This window comes from Rhinolophus hipposideros (genome assembly GCF_964194185.1).
Source record: "Rhinolophus hipposideros genome assembly, chromosome: 21".
In the NCBI taxonomy this organism is placed as follows: Eukaryota; Metazoa; Chordata; class Mammalia; order Chiroptera; family Rhinolophidae; genus Rhinolophus; species Rhinolophus hipposideros.
Window position 1 is genome coordinate 43,090,472 of NC_138067.1, and position 24,050 is coordinate 43,114,521.

Sequence of the window (24,050 nt, forward strand, 5' to 3'; positions counted from 1 at the left end):
TCTTGGAGTTCAGCTTTCTAGAACTGTGAGATAAATTTCTGTGGTTTCAGCCACTCAGTTTATAGTAAATATTTTGTGACAACAGCGTAGAACACAAATACTGACGTAATTTAGAGAAGGCAGTTTTCCACTGAAGACAAAGATTTCCCTAGAATATGTTGGAGCTGATGCCTGGAGAATAAGCAGGAATCACACAGCAGGACGGTGTAGACACAGCATGTGCAAAGGCCCAGAGGCAGGAAAGTGGATGAGTCCCTGAGGAGATTGCAGTGGTTCCGTGTGGCTGGGGCACTAAGGGTCAAGAAGGGACCAGGTAGGGCAGATGGTGCTAAGGTTTGGGGTTTTGTCCTGAGGGCCCTGGAAACCACTGGAAGATCTCTATTTATAAGGATGCTGCATTAAAGTGTTCTCCAGCACAGACTCATCATATCCTCCCAAGACCGCCAGGATCAGAGGTCACACAACCAGCAACAGAGATGGAGTGGGACTTGCACCTTGTCTGCCACCTGTCCTGAGATGTGGGGCAGGAAAACCTCGGACAGAGCTCATCTTTATTGAGCTGTCCCCATGTGCCAGACGCTTTACCTTCTAGTTCTTTCTGTGTGGATGAACTTATTTGATGCTCACATTAACCCCAGGAGGGAAGTATTCTTTTCATGTTGCTTCCTATAACTTAACCCCACCCACCAAACCATTCCCAGGAGGACAAGAACTTTGTCTATTTTGTTTTCTCTGTATCTCCACAGCTGGGACTGCAGGTAAGTAGGCAGGACAGTTCCTGAAGGCCAGCACACCCATCTTCCAGACGGGGAAACTGAGGCTCAGAGAAACGTCTGCGCCCTAACTCCTTAACTCAGCTGCCAGCGTCCAGCACTTTCCATGAACCCTTAGCCTCGAGAGAGTTGGAAGGCTCAAAAGGGGGAACTGCAAATGGCGATGAGGCGGCGCAGCGTCCAGCAGCTAGGCCTTAATAAGGCGGCTGGGGGACCGGGCACGCTCACTGGCACCCTCGAGCCCGCCCCTGCGTGCCCCTAATTTTTCCGACCCGCCCGGAGGAGAAGGGCCCAAGAGCCGCCCCCTCCCAGCCCACACAGTGCAACGACCAGTCTCCTTAGCAATTTTGTTTCCAGCCCTGAACCCCGCCCCACGAGGCTGTACCATTCCGACCCGGAGGGGGATCTATCGGGAGAGGACTCGCAGGGCTTCTCCCGAGTTCTCCCTCTGTCGGGACGCTCCCTGGCTCACCAAGGGCAGTAGGGGAGCCTCGGGCGGGGGACTCGGGCTGGCGGGCTCGGGGGCTCCTAGTATCCTGCTGTGGACACTTCCTCCTGCCGACCCCCCCCCGGCGTTGGTTCGCGCCGTGGCACGCCGAGGGCCGTCTTGGATGTGGGCGTTTCCACCGGGGCGCAGACTCCACGCGTCCGCGGGCAGGGTCGTCGTGTGTCCGCGCTGTCGCGGATGCAGCGACCCCGAGTTATGGCTCTCGCGGTGCGAGTCGTTTATTGGTAAGCACGACTCCAGAAGGCCCCGCCTGGACCCGTCCTCCGTACGGATGGAGCGGGGCGGTGGGCGCTGGGGGTGGGGGCATCGGGGGCAGGACCCGTGGGGACCCCCCACGAGAACGGGGACTCCCGTGTGGGTGGCGTGGACGTGGGAGGGGGCGAGGAATAGAGAGCGCGGATCCCGCTCCCCAGTTTGTGACCTTCTAGATGACTCAGGGTACAAACGGCAGGCCTGAGACACGGGTGTGGCCATTTGAAGCCTCCGAGCTCCCGGGGAGCGGGTGGGGTCACATTGGGGATGGGAGAGGAGCCTCCGCCCACGCCTGGTGTCCCTTTCCCCAGTATCATGAACAAGCGCGGGGTGGGGACCGAGAGTCGAGAAAGTTCGAGAATATTCCGGGGAAGATTTGGAAAGGAATGAATCCAGTGGTTGCCCCTCGCTACTAAACGTAGTCCTTTTCTGGCTCAGTTTCCCCCTCTGTAGAAGGGGAGAGTGCGATCCTAAGAGTTGCCGGGGATGGAGTGCTGTGTGTCCGTGTTTCCCACTTTTGAGCTAATGTCCCTGCTAGTGAAAAAGCCGCAGGAAGGCAGGGGACTTTTTCTTGTTGACTGTTTTATTTCCTGACACCTAGTGCTGTGTTGGCGTGTAAATACATGTTCAGTGAATTTTCCCTCCCAGAAATCGCTTGAGGGAAGGGGATCTTAGCTTGATCTTGAGGTGCAGACTGCAGGTCACGGGTAACTTGAGTCTGGGCCCGCTGGCTGTCATATTTGTGAAATGCCCACCGGGGCAGCTGGGGTTTTTGAAAGGCCCAGATCTGTCACAGTGTTAGAAATGCCCCCCTGCTGAAGCAGAGGGTAGAGTGACATTTTGCCCACCCCAGAGGCCTGTGCACCAGACTCCAGTCCCAAATTAGTCTAATGGGAGCTGGAGAGGTGTTTGATTTCCTCAGGACTGGGAGGGCCTTGGGAATCAGATTCCCCCACGGCTGTGGGTGGGTGCATGGGTGCGGGGTGGGCCAGGGGAATGGATGGGTGCTGTTTCTGCAGTTCTCTTGCTAACCCACTTCTCTGTCTCATACTTGTGGTCTCCTTGTCGCCCCCTTTTTCTGCACCCCACCTCTGTCTCCGGTCTCTTGCTCTGTGTTGTGTTTCCTTGTGTGGCTGTCCTCCTTCCTGTGTCCCTGCCTCCCCATGTTACTGGGCATGTGTCTTTTCTCTCTCTTGAGGGTGTCTGTCTGCTCCTTGATTTTATCATCACTGTCCTTAATTTCTTACTGGCTCCCCTCCTGTTTTCCCTCCATCTCTGCCGGGTGTCTGCCTCTCCCTGCATGCCCACCCTCTCTCTTCCTGGCCCTACCTTCTTGGACTCTTCTCCCACCAGTGGCGCTTGAGGCTACAAGCCCAAGGTAAGCAGAGCCGCCAGCCAAGAGGTGTCCCTGGAAGATGGGGGAGGAGGGCTAGCTGGCTTGGCCTTTCTTGACCCCTGTTTTGCCCTCCCACCCTCCTTTTCAGTATCTTCAGCTCAAGAAGAAGTTAGAAGATGAGTTTCCCGGACGCCTGGACATTGTGAGTCTTGGGGACTGGGGACACGGAGGGTGGGAATCACATGCGTCACATTGTTTATCCATGGATGGCAGTGGGGATGGTGTGGGTCAGCCCCACCCTCTACCCACATTCTCTGTTCCCTGGGGAAGGGTGAGTGTCCCCATGAAAGCATCTCAGCCCCTTCAATGTGTCTTCTTCTCCCTAGTGTGGCGAGGGGACTCCCCAGGTTACTGGGTTCTTTGAAGTGATGGTAGCAGGAAAGTTGGTTCACTCCAAGAAGGTATGTCTCTCTCCATCTCCCCTTGGTTTGGGGCTAGCAGGGGGTGGGGTTGGAGCTGCTATCTTGGTCCCAGCTCACTCTTTCCCTGTTTCTCTCATCCCCAGAGAGGCGATGGCTACGTGGACACAGAAAGCAAGTTTCTGAAGCTGGTGGCTGCCATCAAAGCTGCCTTGGCTCAGGACTAATGTGTCCTGAAGGCAGAGGTGAGGAGGGCCCAGCCCCTAAACCCTAGAATTGATTCCTAGTTCCTAATGCACTCCGAACCTAAGTGCTCATTTCCAGTCCAATTCACTCCAGAACAAGGGGCAATTTCCATATTAGTCTCAGGATTGTAGAACTGCTTTTTAGCACCTTCTGAGCCTGATTTCAAGCCAATATGTTCCTGAGGAGCCCCAAACCCAACCTGTTCTAGACCTGGGCACCGAGTTCTGGCTCCTGACCCTCAAGAGCCTAGAAGCACTGTATACCACCCTCCAAACTTGAGTGCCAGCTCCCGCTGCACAGGGTTCTGGAACTAAGTATCTTATCCCCGTGTACTGTGCACCCCGATACCAGCCCACAGCATGCTTTGCACCAGAAAACTGGTTCTCAAATGCTTTAAACTCAAGTTCCATTTCTTAGAGTGCTTTGCTAGAACAGAACGAGGTCACGTTCAGTGTGAATTTGGACATGCAAATTTCAGTTAATGCAATGCAAAAATACAAGTGTCTTGCCTCGTGTGTGGGTCTGAAATGAAGTGAGTCTCCCCAAACTAAAGGAAAAATCAAGAATTGTGTAATTCCAAAGCAGTGGGAGCTGAATAAATCGTGGACAGTGTTGCTGTAAGGAGGGTGGGGGTGGAGGTCCCACCCTCGTGGGACTTGAGTTATTAATGACTCAAATGGAACCCATCACTCGTATAAACACACCATTTGCTGCTGCCAAACTGTCCGTAACTCAGAGGCATTTCCTTAAATCAGCACGAGGTTTACTTGGATTCTAAAGAGTGCCATTAGTGAATGATTTCACCCAACAGAAGCGCAAATGGGATTGATACAAGAGAAAGGAGAGAGAAGAGTGATTCTACTTTGCATGTTTTGTGAGTGCAATTTCAGAGGTGCCCAAGACTACCCTCGGGTTCGGTGACTCGCTAGGACTTATAGAACTCGGCACAGCTCTTCTACCCATGGTCATGGTTTATTAGCGTGAAGGGAAGAGGTGCATGGGGCAGAGAGACCAGGTGTTAGCTTCCGGTTGTGTCTCCCAGTGAAGTCGCATGGATCGCACCTAATCCTCCCAGCAGTGGTATGCAACAACACGCACAGAGTATTGCCAACAGGGGAAGGCCACCGAGCCTTGGTGTCCAGGGTTTTTATTGGGGGTCGGTCCCATAGGTGTGGCTGACTGCCGGTGTGGCTGACTTTAGTCTCCAGCCCCTTTGGAGATCAGGAGCTGCTACCTCTGGGCCAGGGCGCCACCATCTATCACATTGTTAGCATAGATGAGCGGCTGTGTCCCCAGACTCCAGGTAAACCAAGACATTCTTTCCAGGCAGGATATTCTAAGGGCTTCGCGGTTACTCCCAATTAGCTAGGGCCAAAGGCAGACCCCTCTTTGGGTGAGGTGAGTGCTACCTAATCAGTTGGTAACGAGCTCTAAGTGGGCCTGGAGTGGGCCGACCGGGGGTGTCCAAGGAACCAGTTTCAATTGTAATGGCTTCTCTGGAAACTGACCTTCCCCGGGGGGCATGTGCATCAGGGTTTCTCTAAGACTGCTGGGGGCCACCCATCAGTCTTCTACAGTAGGGGCCTCATTTTCCTCATCAGTTTCTCACTACAGACTCAAGTGAGAATTCAATCTTGACCCACCTTGCTTGCCTTGTTGGGTTAGACTTTTCCCCTCATGGGCATTCCCCCTTTCTTTGTGCCTCGGTTTCTCCCTGGGATTGCATTTCTCCCACTTCTTTACTGCTCTTCCCTTAATCGTAGGCCCCAACCCGGCCTCTCTGCATGCAAGCTGACGCCCTTCCCCACCTCTTCTCTCTGCAGTCCAGTGACCTTGGCCCAGCCCCTCTCGGCAGATGCTTCATGATGGGATGGACTAAAATGTCTCATGGAGGCCAGGTCTTTCCCTGATGTCTTTGCAGCTGTCGGCGGGGCAGAGAGCAACAACTCTGGTCTTTGCCTGTGTGTGTGTGTGTGTCTCCCAGTAATCCAGCTGTGCACACTGGACCTGCTCTTTCCTCTCCCTACCTTTCACCATCACCCTCTACTCCCCTTTGTCTCCCTGTCTCCCCTCTGAGCTTTGGGGTGATCCTGCTCCAGGCTTCCTTTTCAAGGGGGAGCCAAGAGAAGGATCCAGATGAGTGTGTCTCAGATTTCAGCCATGTTTGCAACACTTCACAATTCAATAAATATTGGATGAGTTTAACAAAGTGTGCCTGTGTCTGCGTGTCCATTTTACCCCTGGAAACCGCCCCTCCCCCCAGCTCCAGGAAACCAGTCACCAGATACTGAGCTCTCATGCCAGGCGCCTTGCTAATTAATAAGCACTTTATAGCAGCTCTGAGGTTATGCATTTGGAAACACTCAGTGGTGACATGAATTTAAATGAGACCTAGACTCCCAGATCATTTGTTCAAGTAAATTTTGCTGTGACCACAAAGTCTCTGCCACTTGTATTAGTCTGTTCCGGCTGCCAAAACAAAATATCATAGATGAAGTGGCTCACACAACAGACATTTACTTTCACACAATTCTGGAGCCTGGAAGTCTGAGATCAAGGTGTCGGTCGGTTTGGTTTCTTGAGGCCTCTGCTTGGCTTATAGATGGTCACCTCACTTGGTCTCTGCATATGCACCCTGGTGACAAGTGTTTGTCCAAATTTTTTCCTCTTACGGGACACCAGTCAGATTGGAGTAGGGCCCACTTTGATGGCCTCATTTGATTGAATTACCCCTTGAAAGATCCTGTCTCGTCACATTCTGAGTTTTGGTGGTTCGTGTTTCAATATAAGTTTGAAGGAGGGGACTCAATTCATCCCATAGCAACACTGTTCCCATGGAGAGTGGGGGCATCTCTTTGCCGCCAGCTGGCCTGGTGATTCTACCAACAATAAGGCAGAAGTGGCATCTTGAGAGTCTCCAGGGCTAGAGACTGGACAAGCCAGGCAGTATCCCGAGTCAGTGAGCACTCGCTGTCTGCACGAGGCCTCCTGGGACCACTAGGCTTGTGGGATGTGTTCTCACTGTGATAAAATCAATAGTGGCTCTTCAAGCCTTTGTGCACATTACTGTGAGCTGGCCATCTGCTGTTTCAGCAAGTCACGTGGCTGAACCCAATGTCGAGGGGACTTGGATCCTGGAAGTGGCTTTAGCCCTTGACAGCTAAATTAGGGGTTGGTTGGGTTTGATTAGCCCCTTCTAGCAAGATCAAGAAATGTCATCCTGATGAAGTTTAAGGAGGACCTAGTCATCAGCCATCACATCATGTCACTGTTGTGGGTCAGCTGCTAGGGCCACCCATGCCGAGGACGGAGTGCTCGGATACCATCTCTGCGGTGAAATCAGCTAATGCAACACCAGCTATCCCAGCGACATTTCAGACTAGAAGTCTCACAGTTCCACGCCTTAGTATTTCACGTGGGCAAGACTAAGAGCGATGCGATCCGAGCCACTTTTGTCCTGCTTCTGTACAAACAAACCTCAACCAGTTTATGATTTTAGAATTGCATTTTGACATTTCACGACCACAGCTGATTCTGGATGCTGTGGGGTCGTGAAGGTGTGGGTGGATCAAGTGAGTTTGGAACACTTCCCTGATAATCCATTTTACAAAGAGCAGGTCCTGGTGGCTATTAATATATAAAGGCATTTCAAAGTTAGAAATAGATGTTTCAGAAGTCCTTTCACTGAGGTCCATTTATATCTTATATGCATCTGCTTAACCTGCAAAGGTCTATTCAAATCATGAAAATGTGAACAAAATTTCATTTGTATAAAATCCTGTGTTCAGGAATGGAAGGAGAGCCCTAGAAATATCTACCACCGTCCTTTTATTTTAATGTTTACCTTATGCATTGAGGAGAAAAGAGAAAGTGCCATGATCCTGTTTTGACTTAAGATAGTTCACACTTTCAAGCAGAGAATTCATCAAGAACCTCACGGCCTACCTTGAACCAGGCGACACAGTGACTTCTTTTTCAACAGCGACACCATGTGGCCAAATTTGAGAACTTCATCTTTCCAGATCACCTCGGATCGCCACGAAGCAACATGGGGATCCCAGGGCATCCCCATGGAACCACTTCCGGTCACTGAGACTTTTTTTTTTAATATAGTCAAGTGAGTCACCATCTGTAGCTTGGTGACATGACACTTTTCAAAGAAATAAGGAAGAAAGAAAAATACATCTCTTTTCAACTTCTTTCACTCCTTGCTGGTTGTGGGACTTCAGACAAGTGATCTCACCGCTCTGGGTGAAGATTTTGTGTAGAGAGGAAGCAAGAGTTTGAGGATGGAGCATAAAGGCAATGCCAGTCTGGGATTGGGCATGGCCAGAGTCATGTGCAAAATGGGAGATTTTGCCCTCAATGTCTCCCTAGCATTGCAACATCTTTCCTTCTTAACTCAGAAAACTGCTTTTTATGCCTCCCTGCATTTCCTCACTTCTCTCCATACGGGTTGAAACGACTTGAGTCCTCCTCACCCCTTAGCCCAACCCCTCAGTGACTCCACTTTGCAGCGCCTCATGACAAGCAGCTCCTCCCACCTTAAAAAAATATTCTAAACTTCAAGGACATCTATTGTTAAGAATCTTGAGGTCAGTAGTCAGCTCAACAGTGTAATCAAAGTTTCAGAATTTTTCTATTTTTTTCACTCTCTTACCTTTCTTTAGGTTGTTGGGTTTTTGCCTCATGGTCCAAAATGGCCATTGCAGCTCCAGGCATTGCATCTGTGTTCAAAGCAGGAGGGAAGAAAGCACCTTGCCAGTATACTCTCCTTTTGTGCCTGTCCTCCTGCCATATTTTTTATAAAGGTAAACTACACATAACATAAAACTTACCATTTGAAATACCTTAAAGCATATGATTGATCCAGTGACATTTAGTACATTCCCAGTGTTATGCGAATATGACTTTATAGCTCTAGAACATTTCAACACTCCGAAAAGAAACCTTTAATCCATTAAGCTGTCCCTCCCCATTTCCCACTGCCCCGGTAACCATTAATTTACTTTCTGTCTTTATACGTTTGCCTATCCTGGAGATTTCATAGACACGGAATCATAAGTATGTGGACTTTGTGCCTGGCTTCTTTCACTTGGCAGGATGTTTTCAAGGTTTGTCAATGTCGTAGCATGTATCAGAACTTCATTCCTTTTTATGATGGGATAATATTCCATTGTATGGATGTCCCACCCTTCTTTATCCATTCATCAGTTCGTGGTCATCTGGGTTGTTTTCACAATTTGGTGATTGTAACTAGGGCTGCTATGAACATTCATGTACAAGTTTTTTTTTCCATTCTTTTGGGTTAATTTTTATTTTTCTACATAACTACAAGGCCATTGTCACATCTAACAGAATTGGTATTGATTCCTGAAGAACATAATCCTCAGTCCTTGTTTGAATTCCCCCCTTGCCACAAAGATGTCTTGTTCCAATTTGGTTTACTTGAGTATGATCCCAGACAAGATTGACGCATTGCATTTGGTCCATATGTTCCTCAAGTGTATTTTCAGTCTATACCTGTCCTCAGTTTCCTTCTTATTTTATTCTGTTATTTAGTAATAACTGTCTTAGAAGGTTGTTACTCTCCCTGGTTATAAAGCTCTCCCTATCAGCCCTCCACCTAAATGCAATGATTCTTAACCTTGGCTGCACATTACAATCACCTGGAGAAAGATTTAAAAACATTCTGTGCTTGGCTGAGATGCTGATGGCGAGAAGCTACCATCTGTGGGATTATGACTGAAAGCCTCTAAGTCAGAATCCCACCCAGGCAGAACAGTATGGCAGCGCTGCTGAGTCTTGGTTGGCCTGAAACAATGGGTCTCCTGCTGATCCCGCCAATGGGCCTCCAGGCACGTCCTGCTGGGCGTCGGTTCGGTTGGGAGTGAAAAAATAAAATAAACAAGCAAACAAATAAATAATAAGTAAGTAAATAAATAAAATAAAAACACTCAATGCTCAGGCCACACCCAGACGAATTAATTCAGAACCAGCAGCCATAGGGTCCGTGTCCCTATTTTTTTTAATTAGACCATTTTTTAGAGCAGTTTTAGGTTCACAACAAAATTGAGCAGAAAATACAGAGTTCTCATAAGCCACCTTTCCCCACACGTGCACAGCCTCCCCCATGATCAGCACCCCCACAAAAGGGGTGCATTGCTTACAATCCATGAAGTTATGCGGACACCTCATTATCACGCAAAGTCTATAATACACATTAGGGCTCACTCTTGGTGCTTTACATTCTTTGGGTTTGGACAAGTACATGATGATTTATTCACCACTGTAGATCATACAGAGTAGTTTCACTGCCATAAAAATCCTCTGTGCTCTGCCTATTCACTTCCTCCTTGCAGCCCCCAGCAATCATTGATCTCTACTGTCTCCATAGTTTTGCTTTTATGAGAATGTCACATAGTTGGAATGATACATTATTTAGTCTTTTCAAATTGACTTCTTTCACTTAGTAATATGCATTTAAGGTTCTTCCATGTCTCTCATGGATTGGTAGTTCATTTCTTTTTAGCCTTGAATAATATTCCATTGTCTGGATGTACCAGTTTATTTATCCATCACCTACTGAAGGACATCTTGGTTGTTTCCAAGTTTTGGCAACTGTGCATAAAGCTGCTATAAATATCTGTGATCATGTATATTTTTAGCCTTTCCCCTCCACGTTATTCCATTGTGCCTCCAGGGCTGAGAACCCCACAGGCCTGACGGTGACCGGTGACCGTCCACCTGCCCTGTTCAATATGGTAGCCACCAGCTACATGTGGCTATTTAAATTAATTAAAATGATATAAAATTAAAAATTCAGTTCTTTAATCACAATGGGCACATTTTAAGTGTCCAGTGGCCACCCGTGGCCAGTGGCTACCATATTGGACAGCCCAGATACAGTATACTATGTTTCCCTGAAAATAAGACCTAGCCGGATAATGAGCTCTAATGCGTCTTTTGGAGCAAAAATTAATATAAGACCCAGTATTATATTATATTATAGAACCGGTCTTATAGTAAAATAAGACTGGGTCTTATATTAATTTTTGCTCCAAAAGATTCATGAGAGCTGATTGTCTGGCTAGGTCTTATTTTGAGGGAAACACAGTATTTCCATCCTTCCAGAAAGTTCTAGTGGGCTGCACTGGACTAGACTTACCCTTATTTCACAGGAGATGCAAAAAGAGATTTTTAAATTCTATATTCCTTCTTTATTTATTGGTTGTAACTCTTCTACAAGAAAGAACCTTCTCCCTTTAGCTGTTTGTTTACACTGAATTACAATTTCCACAGGAAAGACAGGAGAAATACATGATTCTTTTTAATTTAGCAATGTTGGAATGTTGAATTAGAGCCTCAACGATTCTCTCTAGTTCTTTTTTCTTCCTTTTTTGAGGGCCATTGTGAACCTACGGGTTTTTACTTATTTGACATTTTGCAATCTGTTGCAGACATTCCTCTTTCGAAGCTCAAAATGTTCTCCTTTTGATTTCTTCATGTTGGCCCCTGAGACCTCAGACATACACCCAGTAATCTCTGAGAGTTTCGTGTTTTCAGGGTGACAAGATGTTCCAGGCTCGTCTTGGTATCTCTTGCCTCAGACCTGGAGTCAGCTTTTTGGCCAAAAAGTTTGGGTTACTTTGAGAGGGAAATGATATTTACTGACAATTGTCTGCGTCCCTAGAAATCTAGATGAGAGACAACAAAACCTCCAGGTCCTCATCCGTCTGGACACCCAACACTGTCCACACTCTGGGTGGGAGAGACTCATTTTAACCCTTTCAGTGCCTCTGCCCCACGGTCTCCTTTCTCTGTCCTCAGTGTGTCTCTGTGTCCATCCCTATGAGGGTCTGTCAGATAAGCAGGGGACTTCTGTTACTTCCTGGCAGCCCCCAGGACTGTCCACACTGTTATATCTGTCTGCCCTCCCCTTCCTTCATAACCTGTCACGTGTCTCCCTTTCTCTCCCCCCCAGTCTGATCTAATTTTCTCTCTGCCCTCCTGAGGTTGGCCTGGCTAAGAGGATTGGAGCATTTGCTAAATGGGACGGGACAGGGTCAGAGAACCAGAAGTGGGGAGACCCAGGGCCCAGGATAGCCACAAGGGGGCAGCAGAGGAAGCGGGAGATGAAGACAGAGGGGCAGCGAGAAAGGGTGAGCGGTGCTCCCACCTGAAAGAGGGAGAAAGAGAGGGAGGAGGCAGGTAATGAAAGAGAGGACGTGCTACTCGGCTGCAACGGTTAACATGGTATTTACATGGTCACCAAATGTACATTTAAAAAATAGGGGCGGCCGGTCAGCTCAGTTGGTTACAGCATGATGCTCCTAACACCAGGGTTGCTGGGTCGATCCCCACATGGGCCACTGTGAGCTGCGCCCTCCACAACTAGATTGAAACAACCACTTGACTTGGAGCTGATGAGTCCTGGAAAAACACACTTAAAATAAATAAAAGTTAAAAAAAAGGCAAAATATATTGAACAGGTGTGAGAAATACAAATGAGTATAAATGAGGAGGGTGTGAGAAAGAGAGGGATGGAGTATCTGAGAGACAGAAGAAAAAACGTTGTGGAGTTTTAAGTAGTACGTGCTAGTCATTACAGTGCATATATATATATATATATATATACATATATATATATATATATATATATATATATGTATATATATATGTACTAGGAGTTGAAAGAAAAACACATAATTCTCCCATACAACTTTTTGTATTTCCATTCAATCACTTGGATTTCTTTTTTTCTGTCTTTCTTTTTTTTTTATTTAAGAGAGGGCGCAGCTCATAGTGGCCCATGCGGGGATGGAACCAGCAATCTTGGTGTTATTAGCACCATGTTCTAACCAACTGAGCTAACCCCCTAATTGGCCACCCCCTCACTTTGAGTTTTTAAAAAGTAGATTGAATTTTTTAGAAAGAGTTCAGATTGACAGAAAAATGGAACAGATAGTACAGAGAATTCCCATATATCCAGCACCCAGTGTCTTCTGTTATTAGCATCTTACATTAGTATGGTCCATTGGTTACAATTAATGAACCAATATTAATACACTAATTATGAGCTAATGTCCTTAGTTTAGTCAGATTTCCTTAGTTTTTACCTAATGTACATTTTCTGTTCCGGGTACCCAGCCAGGATACCATATTACATTTAGTCATCATGTCTTCTTATGATCCGTCTGGCTGTAGCAGTCTCTCAGACATTTCCTTTTTTTTTTTTTTTAAATGACTGATGATTTTGAGTAGTACATTAGGCATTTGTAGGATGTCCCTCTACTGAAATTTGTCTGATGTTTTTTCTCATGATTAGCCTAGGGTTATGGGTTTTTGGGAGGAAGACCACAGAAGTAAAGTGCCATTTTCATCCCATCCCATCAAGGATATGTACTTGATCACTTGGCTGAGTAGTATTTGTTGGGTTTCTCTACTATAAAGTCGCTCTTTTCTCCTCCTTTCCATGCTGTACTCTTTGGAAGGAGGTCACTATGTGCAGTCTCTATGTGTTTTAATCCCAACTTTACTGCTCAGACTGCTGAGACTCAGAAAGGTGTAGTGTTCTGCCCCAGGTCACACAGCGGACACCCGGTGCTTCTGAGATCTTGTCCATCTCTGTATTACTCTACACTACCGAGACTCAGGGTGAGAGGGATACAGAGAGCAAGCCATGAGAGTCCAAGATGGAGGAAGGAAAACGGGAGGCAGAGTGTCGGGAAACAGATGAAGAAGAAGATGGGGATGTGGAAGGGGATGAGAGACAGACAGAGACGGGGAACCCAAACAAGAAGGCATGAAGGGATGCAACAGGCAGAGGGACAGGAAAGGAGAGAGGCGGGAAAGAGACCAACAAAATTCTTTACTATGGATAATCTATAGATGCTTATAGAAATTTCCTGGTTCTAGCTTTTCCTTTGGAATGAAGTGGGGATCGAGGTTAATTTCGTTCCCACATACAAATGTCCAATTGTTTCAGTACCATTTGTTATGCACCCCCCACATTGACTTAACTTATGCTGTGTTCAAAACAAGTTGATTACATATGAAGATTTATTTCTGGATATTCTCTTTTGTTCCGTTGACTTACTGGCTGAGCCTTATGTCTATAACACACTTTGTTGGTTGCTGTAGCTTTATAATAAATCTTGAAATTAAGTAGCATAAGTTCTTCAATTTTCTTGAGCTTGTTTTGGTTATTCTAGACCTTCTGCATTTTACCTAATTTTAGGGTCATCTTGTCAATTTCTTTTAAAAAGCTTGCTGAGATGTTTATTGGGATTGAATTGAATAGACAGACAGATTTGGGGAGAATATCTATGAACATGGGATGGCTTTCTATTCACGTAGGTTTTCTTTAATGTCTTTCAGCAGTGTTTTGGTAATTGTACATCCTACATTAGATTTCTTCCAGGTAGTGTTTGTTTTTTTAATGCTATTGTAAATAGTATTATTTTTAAAATACTTTTCCAATTTTTCATTGCTATTACATAGAAATGCAATTAATATTTGTTGATTGATATTGCATTTTGGGACCTTGCCAATTTCATGTTAGTTTCAGTTGTTTGTGTGTGTGTATTCTATCGTTTTTTTCTATGTCAACTACAAGTATTACAGCTTTACCTTATCTACAATAGTTTTTTTTTTTTTTTAAATTGGTGAATATTGGAGAACAGTGTGTTTTTCCAGGGCCCCTCAGCTCCCAGTCAAGTCGTTGTCCTTCAATCTAGTTGAGGGAGCAGCTCAGCTCCAAGTCCAGTCACCGTTTTCAATCTTAGTTGCAGGGGCCTTGGCCCACCATCCCATGTGGGAATTGAACTGGCAACCTTGTTGTTGAGAGCTTGTGCTCTAACCAACCGAGCAATCTGGCTGCCCAATACAGTTTTCTAAAGATAAAATAAACTCCATTTCTATGGCAAGAAATCCCAAATATACAAAAGAAAATGATTACAACACAAAACATAAATTTCCATCCCATTCCCCTCCCCAGAGAGGGGGTCTAGGTGGAGAGCTGAGTACAGCCAAAAGAAAAGAAAAAATGGAGGGTTTAAAAGTTTTCGGAAGTAAAACACTGTTTAAGGTAACGGCAACAGGGAAAAAAAAAGCCTAATAAATAACCAAGTGAGGCTGGCTTAAGCACTTTAAAGCCAGTGTCTGTGGTGAGCAACAAAGACATTAACTGCCTCTCCATGAAAATAAAGAAAATAAATAAATAAAAACAAGAAAATAAAAATGAATAAAAAGTGCTTCATCATAAATGAGTTCAGTTCAGACTGATGGACTGCAGCTGAGCCAGCCATCGAATGGCATGCTTTTTTTTAAAAACCATTTTATTGAGGTGCGATGTACACATAAAAAGCTGTGTATACATTTAATTGCTACAACTTGATGGGTTTGGAGATAAATAGACTTCAATTTTTGATTACAAATGCAAATGCAACCAAGATGTCTGTGAACATCTACGGCGGGTTCCATCTACTGCCCAAGTCACAGCGGATAAATCTCGGAGAGGGAGATACCGCAGTCGCCCCTTCCCTCCCTGGGCCTTACGTTGGTCAGGGTGTCCCAGAGACCCTGACAGCACCTACTGCTGTAGCGGAAGTCTCACAGCCAGCAAGGAGGCATGGGATGTGAGCAGGGGCTTGAGAAGGGTTTTTCCATCATCTGCCCATATGTCTCCTGTTCCCTTCAGCTCTTCTCTGACCTGGCTGAGGTTCTGCAGACGCTGGCCGGGACTAAGATGGTGAGTCAGACTAGGTCAGGGCTAAGGAATCCCGCTGCGACTGAGGGGGTGGGAGAGAGACCAGGGAAGGAGAGGGAAGGGGAAGCATGGGTCTGCACAACACAGAGAGGTGGAGATGGTGAGTCAGAGGGAGGAGACATAGGGGGGGACGGGAGGGGCAGTTGTTGTCTAAGTGGCAGAATTGTAAGATCACCCATTTATTCTGCACTTCCTGTAAATCAGGCTCTGTGCTGAGAGTATAAATGGCACACTCCATGTAATTCACACCCACATGTGTGGAGGAGGTGTGGTTGTCACCAAAGTCTCATGGACGTCCAGCTATTCTCCAAGAAGAGGATGGGCTTTGCACAATTTGCCACGGTGGAGGGGCGAAGGGATGTGCTGTGCAGCTGGGCAGCCTAGGTCATACTCAGCTCAGATGTCAGCCTTAGAGAACCTTTTGTAAGGATATTAGAGCACATAGGACCGCTGCTGTCACATGGGAAGTGACTCAGGCTAGTTCAAGAAATTCTGATGCCTCAGTTTCCCCTTCTTCCTACCTCCCCATTTCTCCCTTCTCTGCCTGTTTCCCCTTCTGTGTCCCCTCTCTTAGCCTCTCAGTCTCCTTGTGGGGCCTCAGTGTGTTTTTCTGTGTACATTCTTACCAGGGTCACTCCGATATAAGAAGGAGGGGTCTCCTGGCAGTTGTGCCCTGCCCCTTCCAACCACAACTTGTCACATATCCTTCCTAATTCCAAATCCCTGCTAATTCTCCCTATGTTTTGCTGAGGATGGCCTGGCCTAAGCGGATTGGAGCATTTGCTAAATGAGACCAGGACAGGGTCACAGAACCGGCTGCGGGGAGACCCAGGGGCCAGGACAGCTGCAGAAGGAAGCAGAGAAAGCTGGAGACAGGAGACAGAGGGAGCAGGCAGTTGGTGAAAAGACAAAGACCACAGACCCAAAATATAGACATTGTAGATACCAATCCATACGTTAATGGACCTTTGATTGATGACAAATTACCAGTCTCTCCATAAATTGACAGTTAGAAATTCATGAGAAAAAAACAAGAAACAAAAACCCCAGATCCCTACCTCATACTGTGTACAGTTAAAGACCTAAATATAAAAGATAAAACTATAAAAATTTTAGACAACAAAAAGGAATGCTTTAGAAGTGATAATAAGAGATTTCTTAAGCAAACAAACAAACAAGCATTAACATTACAGAGAAAAAGTGAAAAACAAAACCCAAAACTGAGCTGTATGCAAAGCAGGGGGCTGGGGACCTCTGATGCCATCTATAAGCTTTTTGCAGTTTGCAACGAAGAAAGTAGACGTGTTGAGCACGGGCTTTTGTAAGCTTTTTTGTCAATTGAAAAACGAGATTTATCTTGTGAAAGTCATTTTTATTAAGTTTAATTTGTTTTACAACATAGCAGTTTGCCACTGATGGATGGAAAGGAAAAAACAAAAACCGAAAAAAAAAAAACCACCCCAAAACTGCTCCATAAAAACAGATCATGAGAAGCACTAAAATAGATATTAAATCAAGACATTCTATGTACTTATAAAAAATACAAATGGGAAAAATGGAACAAATGAACTACCAAGAGAATATAATAAATTCAAATAAAATTAAGAAAAATGAATTTAAAAAAATGAGTACATTATGAGTATTCTGATGTTCGATTAACATGTGAGAGGGTTTGGTTTCTCCATCACAAGGTCTAGTAATTCTAAATGTCTGCCAGGATGTAGACAGGGCGAGTGCTGGGTAAACCAAGTTGGTCAAGGCCCTTTAGAAGTTGCCGGCAGCACCAGTACATTGGAAACACCGGCAGGAGCCCCAGTTCCACTCCTAGACCTAGGAACTCACAGAAATGCTCACGTGCGTCCTAAATAACGGGGCGGGGACACTCAGAGCAGAGCGACATGTGATGTCCACAAAGTAAACACAGCAAATGCCACCTCCCCAGGTCGGATAAGTGGAGGTGCAGTTCACACTGCAGAAGAGCACCCGCTGTGCAGACCCACCAGCCACCAGTTCCCGCGCCCACGTGGGCGCCCACGCGCAGGCCAAAGACACCTCGTCCCCTCTGGCCCCCGAGACCTGATCCGCAGGGCTTTGCGGGGACAGGAGCCTTTATAAGTCCAGTAATGTCCTGGGGTCCCAGTCGTTGTCATCTCCCTCTTGGTACCCAGACGTGGAGGAGGACGAGGGTCCTTCCAAAAGGTCTTGGAGTGAGGGCAGCTCTGTGAAACCGTGGATCAAAACAGGGTCGAGCGAGAAATCTGAGGCGTAGGGGCCCTGAGGCCAGACTGGAGACTGGGCTGGCGCTGGGGCTGGGAATGGGGCTGGGAATGGGGCTGGGGCTGGAAATGGGGCTGGGGCTGGCGCTGGGGCTGGAGCGGCCGGGACCACCTTCTGGGCGCCCTGCGCAGGGTCCCACCAGGCCTGGCTGTAGCTGGAGACGTTGGGTTCTGCTGCGGGGAAGACTCCGAAGGGGCTGGGCGGAGGGGGGTTGCAGAAAGCTGGGCCCCCGGGGAACGCAGAGCCCCCGGGGAACGCAGGGCTGACTGGGGCAGGCGCAGGGGCGCAGGCTCCGGGGCCCTGGGGCGCAGCGCGGGCTTCGGGGCCTTCACACCTGGAGAGTCCCAGCAGCCTGGAGTGTTTGGCCCGCCGGTTCTTGAACCAGACCTGGGAGGAGAGCGGACAGGCAGAAGTGTAAGGGCGGAGGAGCTTCGAGCAGCCCCCTCTGCCCAGGTGTGATGAGCCCCCTCCCAGACTCAATCAGAGGCCCGGGTTCCGGGTCTCCGGGAGGTGCAGGCGGCAGGGAGGGCAGGGCGTGGACACCCGGGGCCAGGAATGGGACTGCCAGAGGGTGGCCGGGTTCAGGGGCCCTGAGGTCTGGGCATGGGGAGCCCAGGGACGCCCTTCTGGGCGGGGCCGTGCTGGCTGGTTTGTACCGCACGGGGCAGAAGCAGACTCCAGGCCCAGGCCTGTGTCCGCACTGGGGACCCATCGTTAGCGGTGACCCAGGGCAGCTCTCGGCCCCTCTCAGCGTGGCGGCCCCACCCGCAAAGCAGGAGCGGGGGAGAGTGGGGAGGTGGCCCAACGACCCGGCCCTAGGTATTGTCGCTGTGGGAGCGGGTCTGGTGATTACTGGGGGTGTTGGGGGGGGGGGTCAGACCTGCACTTGGTGCTCCTGAAGGTTAAGTCTAGCCGCCAGGGTCTCGCGCTCCTGGTACGTCGGGTACCGGTTCCTCCCAAAGACTTGCTCCAGCTCCTGCCGCTGTTCCGCGCTGTACGCCGTGCGCTCCTGCCGCCGTCTCCTCCGAGGAATTGCGGACAGAGGGGGACCTGGCCAAAGGGGAAAACAGGGTCAGACTAGCCCCACGGACAGTCCTCGGACCACCAGGCCCTCGCGAGCTGGTGGGGGCTCAGGCCTGAGGGCGGCAGGCAGCGCTGTGCGTAAGAGTGTGGCCTCTGGACCAACCGCCCTGGGTCTCACCTGCCAGCCCTGGGCCCGGTACCTGTCTAGGCCTCGGTGTTCACATCTTTAAAATGGGCCTGACAACAGTGCTCTATTATTATTATTATTACAGGGCCCACTGCCAGTGAAGGCAGGCAGGGTGGGTGCCTCAGGCTCACCCAGGCTGGTGTCCCAGGTCGGGTCCCTCCTCCGCATCCCCCCTGCCCCTTCCCGCTCCATCCAATGGCTGAAGCCACCCCGAAACTTGCAGGGGGGCACTGTGTGCCTGGCCCTCTGCTCATCTCAGTCCCAAAATATAGTTCCATGCCCACATTTACGAAGTTTCCAGACAATCGGGCCCTTCTCTCGAAGCCTCACGACAGGATCTTACCCGAGCAGCCCACCCGCCGGTCCCCGCCCCTCTCGGTGGGCCCACACTCACCCATGGGACACTCAGGTTCTTGCATCTTGGCTCCTGCTCTGTCCACTGCGTTTAAGGCTCTGTGTGCAAGGTCTGGTGCTTAAATACCACCTCCACTCTGAGCCCACTAGGCATGCCCTGAGGATCCTGGGACCCACCCTCCCGGGGCCCACCCTAAGCTCCGCCCTCTGCAGGGGACCTAATCATTGATTAATCCTTTCACTGAGCAGCTACTGCACTTGTGCCCTGTCCTGGGGGCTGGGGAACCGCAATGGCAAGACAGCCTTGGTCCTGCCCTATGGGGGCTGTAGCTCAAGGGACCCGACATTGCCTCCATGTGGGGTCCCCATCTCCTGAAACAATCCCTCTGGCCTCCCAGTGCCAGGGGTCATCCTATTCCCTCCCAGTCCTGGGAGCCCCACCTCTCCCACCTCCCTGTCCAGCCACCATGTTCTCCTGCCCCAACCATCCTGCAGCCTCCTTTCTCCCGGTCTTCAGGAGCCACTGTCACTTCTCCAGTTCATTCTCCAACTGTCTCCCCAGGCTCTGGACGTGGGGAGAGTTCATCACCCCGGCCCTGACCATGGTTTGGTGTCCGGGCTGGTTCTCCTCTGCAATAAAGGTGGGGCGGGTTGCAGGTGGGCAGCTGCAGATTTCCCTTGTGAAGGAATGAACTGGGTCTGTTCTGTGTGTCTCTGGTCCCTGAGACCAGCCCCTTGTAGCTGCATAGACCCGCGTCTAAACATCAGACTGGACTCCTCACTTGTCCAGGGGCTGCTGGGGACTTGCGTCAGGGGACAGTACAACTTCCAATGCTCACGCCCAGGGGACTTTTATTATAATCAATGAAAGTGACAGTGAGCTAGGTGACCGAATACAAAAAGAAACAAAGCAAAGTGATTTCGTGATTAGATTTACCTCATACTCTGAACTGTCACTTCCTATCTCACGGTGGCATTTTACCATATAGGACATTTTTTTCTGCTTCTTGGGCAGCTGGGAACACATTGGTCATCAAAACAGTCAATGACCGTGCTGTCAACAAGGGATAATCTAGCAATTTCGTTGGTCTCTAAGATGTGACTAGAGACCACCTTCTCTCTGATTTTGAAATGAATTTAAGTGTAACATTTTACTGATTAGATTGACAAAGATGAGAAGAAGGACAAGGCCTGCGATTGATGGGTGAGGGGATAAGGAACCTGGCTTTTCAATCTTTTGGATGTAGGTTTGTTTTTGAGAGAGACTTGGTGATACTTGTCAGTGTCCCTCAGCCAAGGAATATTAAGAGGACACCAGTAACTGAGAAAATTTGGGTTTATTGCAACGAGGGAGACACACACATGGAAACCCTAAGTGTGTCTCAGAACAAGGGTGTTTGAAAGGAACTATATAGGATTTGGACATGTATGAGATGATTTGGGGGAAATTTCAAAGAGTAACTTTTAAGCCCAACAGAATTGTAATCAGAAACACAAACAGATACTCGTGCACCCATATTCTTGGCAGCACTGTTCACAATAGACGAAATGTGGAAACCATGCAAGTGTCCACTGACAGAGAAATGAAGCAGAACATGGCTCATGAACACAGTGGAATATTATTCAGCCTTGTAAAGGAAGTACTGGTACATACTGAAACATTCAAGAACTTAGAAAGTATTATGCTAAAAGAATTAAGACAAAGAAGGATAAATAGTGCATATTTCCACTTCTATAGAGACACGCAAATTCAGAGGCAGAAAGCAGATTACCCGGGGCTGGGGGAGGAGGGAATTAGCCTTAGTGTTTAATGGGGACAGGGTTTCAGTTTGGGAAGATGAAAAACATCCTGAATATATGTGGTGGGGATGGTTGCACAACAGTATGAATGTACTTAATGCCACTAAACTGTACACTTAAAAATGTACAAACTGGTAAATTTTATGTTCTGTATATTTTACCACAATTTAAGAAATTAGGGTGGCTTTACTCCGGTGTGGATGTTGTCAGGAAATAGTGGTGATACCATAATTGGGTATCTTATCTAGAAGGTGAGGAGGATAGAGTGTGGCTGGAGTGTGGTTTGTATAGAAAGTGTCCCTTGTAATAATCTGATCAAAGCCTGCCCTTGTTTGTTTGTGTTTTGTGAAATCATTTATATTCAGCAGGAGGGCGCCAAGGTTTGGCGGTCAGTTCCAGGCCAGCTCCCAGTCACCGACTGCTTTTCTCTTTCTTATATGCTATTTAGCAAAATCCCTTGAATTCCATGCACCCAGTGAGGTGTTTGAGAGTTGGGAATCCCTGGAGGTTCTTATCATTGTCAGCTGCCTGCTGTTGGGCAAAGCCATCCTCCCCAGCCAGGCCCCGTTTTCCCCACCCAGACAATGGGATTAAGTCAACGGCTGCTCCACACCCGCCTGGGAACTGACTTCTGCTCAGGAGAGAAACTGTCACAAGGAGAGCCCATCGTTGTCTCTAAGGTGTTTCCCTGGGGCAAAGTGCCTGGCCTCTACCATGCAGATCAAACATAAACATTCCTGGAAAACCAGCCTTTCACAGCCAGCAATTTTCAAATTCTAGTGGGCATCAGAATGCTCTGCAGGGCTTGTTAATAACCAGATTACCAGGTCTCACCCCCCAGAGTTTCTGATTCAGTAGGTGCAGAGGCGGGGCCCAAAATTTGAATTTCTAACTGGTTCCCAGGTGATGCTAATACTACTGGTCTTAATCAGGGAGTAGTATACTACTGAATCAGATACTGAGCAGAGGGCCAGGCACACAGTGCCCCCCTGCAAGTTTCGGGGTGGCTTCAGCCATTGGATGGAGCGGGAAGGGGAAGGGGGGATGCGGAGGAGGGACCCGACCCGGGGCACCAGCCTGGGTGAGCCTGAGGCACCCACCCTGCCTGCCTTCACTGGCAGTGGGCCCTGTAATAATAAGGGCCCTTACAGAAGTAAGAACCACTTACTTCTGTTGTAAGTGGTTCTTGCAACAGAACCACTGCTGTAAGGGACAGCCTACTTTGCCCGCCTCGGCCCCTACCCCTGGCCTTGGCCCCCAAGCTTGGCTTGGTTTTAGGGGCAGGAAGAGGCCAGCAAGACAGAGGTGGGGCAGAGGGCCAGATCGGGAAGGGCCTGGAGGAGCTCTGATGTTATTCCCAGGAGAAAGAGAGAGAGAGAGAGAGAGAGAGAGAGAGAGAGAGAGAGAGATTCAAATATTTTTCTTATGTGCTAGACACTATTCTAAGTGCTTTATTTTTTTCTAATTTTTTTTTAGATTTTTAAAAAATTTATTGGGGTGACAATTGTTAGTGAAATTACATAGATTTCAGTTGTAAAATTCTGTATTACATCATCTATAAATCCCATTGTGTGTTCACCACCCAGAGTCAGTTCTCCTTCCTTCACCATATATTTGATCCCCCTTACCCTCATCTCCCTCCCCCCCACCCCCCTTACTCTCTGGTAACCACTAAACTATTGTCTGTGTCTATGAGTTTTTGTTTCTCATTTGTTTGTCTTGTTCTTTTGTTGTTTTTGGTTTATATACCACATATCAGTGATATGGTTCTCTCCTTTTTTCTGTCTGACTTATTTCGCTTAGCATTATACTCTCAATATCCATCCATGTTGTCACAAATGTTCCTATATCATCTTTTCTTACCGCCGAATAGTATTCCATTGTGTATATATATCACAACTTCTTTATCCATTCATCCATCGAAAGACATTCTGGTTGTTTCCATGTCTTGGCTACCATAAACAAAGCTGCAAAGAACATTGGTTTTTTCTAATTTTTTTTCTAAGTGCTTTATAATTATTAACTGAGCTCTCAGCTGGCTGCACCCCACTACCCTTAGTTCCTCCCTCTGCCATGACAAACTTTATGTTGCACCCACCCTCCTCTGTGATGACAGGCTGTGTGGACAGGACACTCTTCTCTATCCCTCAGAAGATTCTTGGAGCCCCATCACTGCATTCTATATAAATTTTCTTTCTACTTTTGTGTCCTCCAAAATCGTTTCTGCCTCCCCAATTATTCAATGTCCAAGTTTCAATATTGTTTTTCAGATTATGTATCCTTTTGTCCATCTGTCCATTTACATATCCTTGTATTATCTATCCATCTGTCTCTATTCCAGCTGAACGGTTCTGAGAACAGTTCTGAGAACAAAGGTTTATTTTTTATTATTTTTTATTGGGGAATATTGGGGAACAGTGTGTTTCTCCAGGGCCCATCAGCTCCAAGTCGTTGTCCTTCAATTTAGTTGTGGAGGGCGCAGCTCAGCTCCAAGTCCAGTTGCTGTTTTCAATCTCTAGTTACAGGGAGCACAGTCCACCATCCCATGCGGGAATTGAACCAGCAACCTTGTTGTTAAGAATTCGTGCTCCAACCAACTGAGCCATCTGGCCACTCCGAGAACAGAGGTTTCTTGAACCAAACTTGAGAAGCAACATAGAGAGGCAAAAAAGTGTAGAAACCTGAGAAGAGGACCTAGGTGTAATTTTGCTCCGGTATTTATAGCCTGCATCTAAGAGAACGTATGAGAAGCTTCTAAGAGTTGTAGCCCCATAGGAGGGAAACTGTGGGCTGGGAGAATTTTGATGGCACTCATTATGAATTCATCTCAGAGCAGTTATTAAGGATGCAAATGTATATTAAATAAAATAAAGTCTATTCTCTTTTTAGAACATCGGTTCCATTGTTCTGATTTTTCTAGATCACATTCTCTTTCTCTGATAATGAGGGGCCTTTTCTGCAAGTTCATCTGAGCCTAAGATTGACAAGGAAATGAGCGTCTTTTCTATCTGCTGCTCTGTGCTTCAGGTTTTCTCTGAAAATGTTTAACCTGTCTGGGCCTCTTTTATTTTATTTTATTTTATTTTATTTTATTTTATTTTATTT

General features: G+C 47.6%; 2 protein-coding genes across 2 annotated transcripts; one reads left to right on the top strand and one right to left on the bottom strand.

Annotated features, from left to right (window-relative positions):
- The first annotated feature begins 1,370 nt into the window (after nt 1-1,370).
- SELENOW (selenoprotein W) lies at nt 1,371-5,746 on the top strand. Its single transcript, XM_081031111.1, has 6 exons — nt 1,371-1,505; nt 2,887-2,911; nt 3,018-3,071; nt 3,256-3,330; nt 3,435-3,533; nt 5,358-5,746. Exons 1-5 carry the CDS (start codon nt 1,459-1,461, stop codon nt 3,513-3,515), a joined length of 282 nt encoding a protein of 93 aa, XP_080887237.1. The 5' UTR covers nt 1,371-1,458; the 3' UTR covers nt 3,516-3,533; nt 5,358-5,746.
- Nucleotides 5,747-17,413: 11,667 nt separating this feature from the next.
- On the bottom strand, nt 17,414-19,210 carry LOC308489908 (tetrapeptide repeat homeobox protein 2-like; the record flags this gene model as incomplete). The annotated part of the gene is made up of 3 exons (XM_081031525.1): nt 17,414-17,968; nt 18,462-18,631; nt 19,135-19,210. The coding sequence occupies 3 exons, from the start codon at nt 19,208-19,210 to the stop codon at nt 17,414-17,416; spliced, it is 801 nt and encodes a 266-aa protein (XP_080887651.1).
- Nucleotides 19,211-24,050: the final 4,840 nt, after the last annotated feature.